The 9,871-nt window shown below is 39.0% G+C and overlaps 1 protein-coding gene across 1 annotated transcript; it reads right to left on the bottom strand.

Annotated features, from left to right (window-relative positions):
- Positions 1–2,490: 2,490 nt before the first annotated feature.
- CLH2 (chlorophyllase 2) lies at positions 2,491–4,199 on the bottom strand. The gene is made up of 2 exons (XM_079067938.1): positions 3,747–4,199; positions 2,491–3,302 (listed from the first exon to the last, which is right to left on the bottom strand). The coding sequence occupies exons 1-2, from the start codon at positions 3,990–3,992 to the stop codon at positions 2,625–2,627; spliced, it is 924 nt and encodes a 307-aa protein (XP_078924064.1). The 5' UTR covers positions 3,993–4,199; the 3' UTR covers positions 2,491–2,624.
- Positions 4,200–9,871: the final 5,672 nt, after the last annotated feature.

The raw sequence follows: 9,871 nt of genomic DNA, 5'->3' as shown, positions 1-9,871 counted from the left end.
AGTCCATCAAGGCATCTTTTTGGAGCATTAAAGAAGATCATGAAATTTATTGCGGGCACTACAAATTTGGGAATTTAATATTCTAAAGTATCAAATTTCAAGCCATATGATTACACTGATAGTGATCGGGTAAGTTGTATAAATGATAGAAAAAGTATATATATATATATATATATATATATATATATATATATATATATACACTTTTGGTTCATGTGGAGTTGTCATCATTTAAATGCAAAGTATGCATCAATAAACAACAGATTGTCAAGTTATATTTTGCTTAGAAGATAGAGTTTAGTAGATTTCCTTCAAGAGTAAACCACTGCAACGCTGATCTTTTATGGTAGGACAACAATATCTTTCTAGAAAATGCAGTCTTTCTAGCAAATGAAGCATATCCATATGCGACATCATTTTATCTCGCGATGTTGCAGCAAAGGGGATGATTGAGTTAAAGTATTCTGGTACAAATCAACAGGTGGCATACCAAGTTGTTACCTTCGACAAAAGTTGAAGACTTCAGAATGTTGGATTAATTCAGAAATATGGAGCAGATTTAGCCCAAGAGTATTCTTGGAAAGTTGGTTTTTTAGATAGTTTTAGAACTTGATTAGGATACCTTTATGTCTAGTATAGATAGGAACATATGTTAGACGTTGTTAGGTAAAGTTTTTCCAGAAAATAAACCTTGTTAACCAAGTAAATTCAAGTTCCTTTTCTTCCAGTTATTTCCTAGTTTCCTCTGTTTGTTTTTTTTTCTTTCTGCTGTTGATCGACTTATATTTTGATCATCAAGGCAGCATCAGGTTGTTACGTTACACTTGGTATCAGATAGGGCTGGTGATGACATAGAAGGCCTATTTGAGAGTTGATTTCAACAAAAGTGTAGCTTTCGTTGCAGGGCAGACGCAACAGGAAACCGGGTTCGGTTGAAGGTGGTTGAAGGTGGTGTATGTCGATTTTAATCACAAATTGAAGTGTCTCAACAGCAGCCTCGATTTCTTTTGTCGGGCTTGTTCTAAGGTAGTGAGAGACTAACCGGATGCATGGAAAAGACGGGCGGAAAGACATCAAAGTAGGTGGTTTTGATTCGGTTCATTTTGCGGGTGATGGAAGACGGTAAAGGTGGCTATAACCTTGTCTTCTTGTTTGGTGGAAGAGTGCTCTCGAAACAAGCTTGATTAAAGCGGTCGGGGTTGTCAAAAGAGAGAACAATACATTGATCAGTTGAAATCAGAAGATAGAAAAATCAAAGGATTGTGTTTACATTAATCGGACGGCAATGATTAGAGAGGAAGACATATTGACTTGTTCGTGATAAGGGAGACTGACATAGGTGCATGAAAAGCGGGCATAAAGGATTCGTCAAAGCAGGTGGCTTTGGATTTGATTCGTTTCGTTTGGCAGGTTGAAAGAAAATGGTGTAGCATGTGGCTTTGTTTTCTTAGTCGGTGGAGATGTCTCTTTAAACAACGGTGATTGAAACAAAGGAAGAGATTGGAGAAACTATACGGTATGAACATTATGGCGTTGGAGTTCAAATCGGATATGGCTTTGGATGTGGTCGGGGAGAGATCGTGAATCCGGGAAAAGTCTAGATGGTAATGAACGTGTCCAACTAGATGTCATGTTATATGTTACATGTGTTGTAAATGATCAAAGGGAATGAGAAAAGACTTTGGATGTGATCGAGGTGGAGGTCGGGTGTTCGGGAAATGTCGAGAATCAAGTTTGTTTGCGGATCACGCGTATCACATGTCAATGGGTCGGTAGTTCAAATGGGTCATTTGGGTGTAATGTTTTCTTTATGTACAAGATGAATAAGGAAGAGTACGTTGAGGTCCACCGATTCTTAAGGCGAGCATTGTGTTTAAATTTGATTTGGATACCTTTCTGTCTAGTATATATAGAAACATATGTTAGACGTTATTAAGTTAAGTTTTTCTAGAAAATAGACCTTGTTAACAAAGTAAAAGAAGTTCCTTTTTTTCCTGTTATTTCCTAGTTTCCTCTGTTCGTTTTTTTTTCTTTCTACTGTTGATCAACTTATATTTTGATCATCAAGGCAACATCATGCTGTTACCTTACACAGAATGCATATGGCTGTTTACAACTTTGAAGCAAGGGGGTGTTTTGGTTAATTGCTAATACAATGCTTCAAAGACTATCCTTTCAGTTTTTGATTTGAATACTTTCATAAAAGCTAATTAGTAGTGTTAATTAGAACCTTGACAACTTTTCATTTTTCTAATTTCTATTTTCTTTTGGTAGTACCATCAACTTGTAAGCCTAGCTATATAAGGCCAATATCATTAATTAAACTTGGAAGTATATTAAGTACTCTACCTTTAACTCTGTCGTAACTACCATTGACCAAAATCTCAAAGCAAAAGTCAACTTTCTAGACCACAACAGATGAAATCATTTGTAGCCATTAAGTCAGTTTTACCCTGGTTAAAAATAAGATTCCAAAAAGGTGTCAAGAGAAACAAGCAACAAACGAATCCAAAATGCATAATTGGCAATGTCTTATAGGATATCCATCCTTAAACAAAAAACGATAGCAAATAATCAACATTTGTAAGTTCACCAAATTCTCTTACTACGATAGACCACAAATTTCAAAGCATAAAGTCAACCTTCTGGAGCAAAACAGGTGCACTTCCATCATCGTTTATACCCGTTAAATAACTTAAATCCCCACCAAAATAAGCTTTCAAGAAAGCAACCACAACCCCTCCAACAAATCTCCTCATAGGTTCCCTAGACTTCCCATTCTTACACAAACAATGAGTAGTCTTCCCTCTAATCCCTTTCGTCTCATCATCAAGCATATCAAGATGCCCATAATCTTTCGCTACAAAATAACAAGCCGGTTTACAGCATTCACTGTAAAAGTTCTCATGGTTTACCCCTTTTGGCGCACAAGCTGGGAACAACAGGTTTTTCCTGACTTCACCAAGACCTGAACCAATAACCATAACTGGCATTTCAAGGTTAAACGAATGTGGAACATAAGTGAGCACCTTTGGTGGAGTTTGCTTCCCTGTGTCCATTCCATCAACAGGACCGATTCCAATCAGTGCAGAAAATTTCAAATTTAACTTCGTGTTAAGCTTGTTTAGAGCAAGGGCAAATGCGACTTTTCCTCCACGGCTATGGCCAGCCAATCCTAGCTTTTTTAGGTTTGGTTTTACTTGAGATGGGAGGAACTGTTGAAGTCCTTCAGGTAGCCAATTAGTTATTTCAGCTACACACTCGACTTCTTTAGTTGCATCGGGTCCTGTGACTGAATATAACTGTTGCATGGGAGCAAATATTAGTCGTTAATGTTTTGGTATTCATATGAACATATAAATCTTTTCATATAGCACCAATCTTATATAAAATATGGTTGAACTCTCACGTAGCACCAATCTTTTTACACTAATTGATCTATAAGTACTAACTAAATAACTTATTTTAGTGGAAAAAAGTACGTAACCACCATCTTCAACAAATTAACCATTATTTTGACTATTATTATTATAAAATGACCACCAACTTCACATGCAAATTAAGAAACTTGCTTTTTTTCCACCACAAAAAAATGATAATTTATTAAATACAAGTTATTTTGTTTTATCGGTAAAAAAAAGTATAAATTTATTAAATGTCGATTGGTTTGTGATAATTCTTTTATTTTATTTATAAATTCAAATTAGTGTATATATACTAAAGTACAAACTAAGAAAAGAAGAAACCTGGGGAACGACGATGATGAAGCCATGGGAGGCGATGTGATGACTGAGCTGGGAATAAAAGGAGTTATAGAGAAGATAACCATGGAGTAAAACCAGAACTGGGAATTCTCCTTCTTCTAATGGTGTAAATATCAACAAAGGCTTTGGAGTGATTTCTTCTTCTGGTTTTACGAGCTTTGTTTCATGCTTTCCAATGGCGAACACCTCTGTTTCTGAACCTACAGCTGCAACTGAAGAAGGAGCCATCGATGAACTGAATCAAGTTTAGATTTTTTATTTTTCTTGGTGGGATATTTATATTTAATATAATATGATATTGAGATAAAGTTCACTCCTTTTTAATTGTGTGGTCTTCATAGACCCATCTTGAAGGTTAGTGGAGACGCAAAAAGTATGGGAGGTTGGGACTTCTGGGCTCCTATGTAATTTTGAGATCATGAAAAAAAGCTATAATGCCAAAACGTGGGTCTAATACATTCGCACAAAATTGTTTCAATTTTCATTGGCATCCTTGATTTTAGTTAAGTTTTATAATTATACTATGTGAACATCCGTGTATGGCTAGGGAGGTCAAAAAGTCCCGTGGACCCAGTTCTTGTGGGGGCCCCTTCCCGTTTGAGGGAATTTTTTTAAAAATATCGGGGGCGGTGGCAAGGTTAATCCCCGTTTTAATTTCGGGGGCAGGGGCGGGGGTAGGCAATCCCGTCCCGAAACCCCCATAGGGACACCGCTAATAAATTACACATATCTTTACATATATTAATTATATAAATATAATAAACAATAACATGATTTTAAACTTCCAAAATTCATCAAAAAAACATGTTTTTAAGTTGTTAGTATAATATTTTTTTAGATGTCATAACTTTTTTATTTTTAACATGTAAAATTCTGCTGAAATAATTATTTGTTACTTAAAAAATAGTTTCTTTTAGCCTAAATAACAACTTCTTTTAGCCTAAATAACTTCTTTTAGCCCAAAAAAAGACAACTCAAAATCAATCGGAGGCGGGGAACGGGGGCGAGGGCGGGGGTAATAAAGGGGATTCGGGGGCGGGGACGGGGGAACGGGGAAATTTCGGGGGCGGGAGCGGGGATGCACTCAACGTTCCGTTTACCCCCGTTGACATCCCTATGTATGGCCAATTAAAGTTATTTAATTAAATTTTTTCCAAAATTAATGTTAAAATAAATAAAAAAAAGTTTATATAACATATTGTTATTTTCTTGACTCATAATTAAATAGATGTACATTGGAAGGTTGAATATTGAAATAGTTATAATAATCAATACAATTCAAAACAAATTTAAATTAATATCATTTGAAATAAATATCTATTTTAAACTACATGATTTTAACAGCTTTAAACAATCGTCTTGTTGTGCTAGTATAAAATTATTTATAATTTATTTAATATTATTTTTAATTCTTAATGTTATAATTAAATAATTTAAAAAACTACTATTTCGATTATTTTAATATCGATGATAATGGCATATCTCTAATGAATTGATGGTTAATTAGAGACTATTAATCATAGCTATCACAAAGAATTCATAAACCGCCACCTAACACTCTTTTAAGCCTCCACTATGTCACGTGTCACTACCATATTCCTTTGTGTTTTTCATTTCCTGCTCATTTTCATGCTATGAAGTTTCCTACTTTTCCTCTACATACGGTTTCGTTTTATCTCACAAACAACTACAAATCAACAACTTTTAAAGGAAGCTAGTGTTTTAAAATGAAATCATCTCGAAATCAATTTCAATAGACTAAGGCAGCATGCTTCCTTCTTCAACTTCACGTTGTCTCTGAACATGAGATACAATCTACAAACATCAAGACTATGGTCTCTTCATCCGGCTATTAGAAGTGAATATATTTATGGAGTTGTTGTATTTTTTTATTTTGATTCAACCGAAATATGTAAATATGTAAGATGCTTTGTTTTTATGTGTTTTATCTGATACTAAAGTCGATAATGAAATTTCTACATCTGATTTTTAACTTTTCAGGCGTCATAGGATACCCTCGGGCTTATGGAGATGTGTTTGAGGAATCCGGATCATATTTGGAAACTTTAGAGGTGACAAAAGAACATCGATCCCTTTTCTCTCCTTGATTCTGGTTTTATTTGAATGGTATAACTCTTGGTCAAGTATGATTTCAATTTGGGCTTCTTTAACTTCTCCAATTTCTAGGGTTCTGTTTTTTTAGTGTAACGTCTCATTTTCACAACCAAAAATTTTCATTTTTTATTAAGGTAAAAATCCATATAATAAGACCCGTATTAGGAAAACATTTGCTCCAAATTACATTGGTAAGAAAAAATCAGAGTAATATTAAAGCGCGGAATCTTCATTGTAGTTGATGAATGTGTATAGTCACGCCTTCGTCTTCCCATGATAACCGATGATACATGAAACAATAAACAACTGGATAAGCACAAAGCTTAGTGAGTTTCCCTCAAAATACCCCATACGACAAACATACAAGCATGCATAATAGCCCATAACCATCGGATTGGAATACCCAGACCCAATCAGTCCGCGGACTGGAATGCCAACATGCAACAGGTCCAACCAGCCATTAGACTAGAATACCCAGGGTTTGTTGGTGTAACATTCCGTTTAAGATAGAATAATTAAATAATAAACCCGGAACCCTGAGAAGTAATTTTTATTATTATTTTAAATTATTATAGCCCAAAATCAAATAATAATTAGCGGGGTGTTGGTTTCGGGAAGCCAAATGACAAGATTGGAACCTCTGGGGGTTAAAGTGTAATTTCAGGACTTATTTTGCAAAGGATTTAGAAGTCAGTGGGTGTTTGGTATCATTTGGATTTAATATGAAAGGATTTTGGATGGTTGGGGTTAAAAGGGTAAATTATGTACCTAAGTTGAAAAGAATTTGTCATGGAGGGGCCATTTGGTAACATTTGGACTTAAGTTCAAAGAAAAGAAGAGAATGAGGGACCATTTGCGTCATTATGGGGAGATTTTTATGTGAGACGGGTATATAACTCGTCTATCCCTCCGGAACCCTAACCCTAATCGGATACTGTAGCTGCCACCTTATACCTCCTTCCTTCATCATCCAGTCGCCACCACCTGACCCCTTGTTGTTCCGATCAATCAAGACCATCGCTGCTAACCCACGACCAGACGTGTGCTAGCGCCGCTAGGGAGGAGCTTCCAGGACCTAAGACGACTGTGAATGGCTGTCGTCACCATTCCTCCGACATTTTTACTCCTCTGACGCCATCCGCAGACGCAACACGGCAGTTGCCGGTGCTTCCCGACTGCCCTCACTTCTTTTCCATCCCGTAGCTGTTGCCGCCGCCGTGCCGTTGCTGTCGAGGACCTTACGGCCGGCAAAAATGTCCCTTGCCACTGTTTCAATCAGCAGGTGACCGGCGTCCACCGCTGCCGTCTGGAGGCTGCTCAACACCGCTGACGCCCTCCGTCCGCCACATGTCACCGTGGAATGGTGGTTGGGTTCATGGTTTGTGATGCAGTTGCGTGTGTGTGTGGTTTTCTGTCGAATGGAAATCGTGAAGAACCACCATGGCAGCCGGCCATGATGGCTACCGCCAATGACGAAGTTGTTGCCGCTGACCGCCGTTGTTGCCCGCCTCCTTGTGTCACCACCGCCGCCGTACGCCACCAGGTGGGTGGTTGGGTTTATTTCGCAACAGAAGAGCGTGTGAGGGTGTGATACTTGGCCGAGAATCACAAGAGGGCCACCACCACCACCGTGAGGTGGTGGCTAGCACCTTCGACCACCGCCTGCCGCTACAGAGCGGTTGTGTGTGCGTGTGTTATTTTATGTGTGTGTGTATTTGGATATTGTTGTAAAATGCATTGTATGGCCGGAATAATCAAAGAAAACAATCGGTCACCGCTGTGAGGTGGTGGTTGCCACCTTGCGCCGCCATTCTGCCGCCACCAGCCGCCACCTTGGGTAGCTGTGTGCTTTTGTGTGTGTGATTGTTATTTTGGGATGCTTGGATAGTTTTTTAGCCAAAAGTCATAACCACCACCACTAGGTGGTGGCCGCCGCCATGAGCCGCCGTTGACCACCACTACCCGAGGTGGTAGTGGGTGGTGCCCGACTTGTTTAACTCTAATGGGCCCCATGAATCCCTAATTGACCTAAAAGCCCAACCATGTGACTAATGGGCTGGTATTTGGGTTAGAAACCCTAATTAGGGTTTGGAAACCCTAATGTCATGAAACCCTAATTTTGGGAATTGATCGGGACCCGCACTGGAATTATTTATTAAACTTAAAATATTAATTAATAATCATTTACAATTAACCTAAGTCACTATTGGACTTAATGGATTAAGTCCTTAATGGGTTAAGTAGGAACAGTTAACCCTAATCGTCGTTTCATGTGAAAACCCTAATTTCACTTGGGCCTTGAGTTGGGCCTTTCTATTGTGGTTTGGTGATTGGACTATTGATGGGCTATCCAAGAACAAGTAAATGGACCAAAATAATTGGATGAGCTTTAGGATAAGGCCCATGTGAAGGACTTAGGCCCAATTTGGAAAATTGGGCCATAGGTGGGCCATAACTGAGCCTTGATGATTATGTGATATTGGGCCATGGGAATACCAAAAGTTTGGAGTGGAATAATTGGATGGGCCTTAAGGAAAGACCATGTAGAGGTCTGGGCCTAATTTGGAAAATTGGGCCATATGTTGGGCTTTGGCCCATTACTTGACTTTTGGGCCTTTGGAGTGTGAGTTGGGCCTTGGGCTTGAATCAAGCTAGGTTGGGGGTAAAGTAGTCTTTTACCCCAAGCATGGACTTGTGATTATGTATTGGAACCCAATTATTAATTGGGTGTTGTTTGATATGACAGTTCGGGAATCTGTCATCCAGCAGCTGGAGTTTTATCTGCGGGACTTCAGCAATGTGAGGTGAGTTCTCCTCACTATATCGACAGGGTCTAAGGCACCAATGCCGGCCCTTTTCGGATTTGTTTTCGGGTTATTGCATGATATGCTTATTGATTTACATCCTGGTAGTTAGGATGGTGATATGCTTAGTGACCTGGTTAGGTCGGTATCCTGGTATGTAGGATGATGCTATGTTAGTGACCGGTTAGGTTTGTATCCTGGTTATAGGATGTTGCTATGATTGATAATCTGTTAGATCGGCTTGACTGTTATATATGCTAACGTATGATATTTATGTGCATATGTTTGTTGATTGGGGCTTGGGTTGTGGCGGTCCTGCTTTGTGCTGAATGCCAACAGACCTAGGGCGGTCCGGATAGACTACAGGCCTAGGAGGGCATGCTAGTCAGACCAAAGGCCCGACGAGCAGTCCGGATAGGTTGTAGGCCCTGCGAGGCGGTCCAGACGTGCCGAAGGCTCGGAGAGCGGTCCAGATAAGCTGAAGGCCTGCGAGGCGGTCCAGTCGGGCTGAAGGCTCATTATGCATGTTGTTTGCTTATATGTTATTGATATGTTTTATGGCGTTGGTATTTTGGGGGTAACTCACTAAGCCTTCGAGCTTACATTTATCGATTATTGTTTCAGGTAATTCTGATGATCGCGGGAAGGCGAAGTCATGATCATGCACCTCCTTATATTTTTCATGATTTGATTCTAGGGATACTCTGATATTTAAACTATTTTGAAAACAAATTGTAATAACTTAACGGTTTTAAATGTTTTAAAAAGTTTTAAATTGGCTTGAATTTTATGGGTGTTACAATTGGCCTACCGCCTCAACCCAGCCGCTCTTCCTGAGCCTCCATGCCTACGGATTACAGCCATCCCGCAACGGGTATCTTGACCTACAACACAAAGTAGGACCGCCTCAACCCACTATCACTATATGTCGACATGTAAACAGTAAAGGATCAAGTAGGCACATAATACAGGAAAACAACAATCATACAGTTCACTACCACCTACTAGTCCTCACACTATACATTGTCCCGCTACTAGCTAGCCTCCATGAAATGTGTAACCATAAGTAACCATAGGTGAGATAGCCACCCGAACAGATGATCTTACTCTAGAGCCACAACTAAACAAGGAACGGGCAAGAAAGCCTAGATCAAGAGTTCTCAGGCTATCCTACATTACTACATACAG

The sequence above is a fragment of the Lactuca virosa genome, chromosome 8 (genome assembly GCF_052849685.1).
Source record: "Lactuca virosa cultivar CGN04683 chromosome 8, Lactuca_virosa_CGN04683_v6, whole genome shotgun sequence".
NCBI classification, from domain to species: Eukaryota; Viridiplantae; Streptophyta; class Magnoliopsida; order Asterales; family Asteraceae; genus Lactuca; species Lactuca virosa.
The sequence above is the reverse complement of the archived record's forward strand: the minus strand, read 5'-3'. Positions and strand labels throughout refer to the sequence as shown.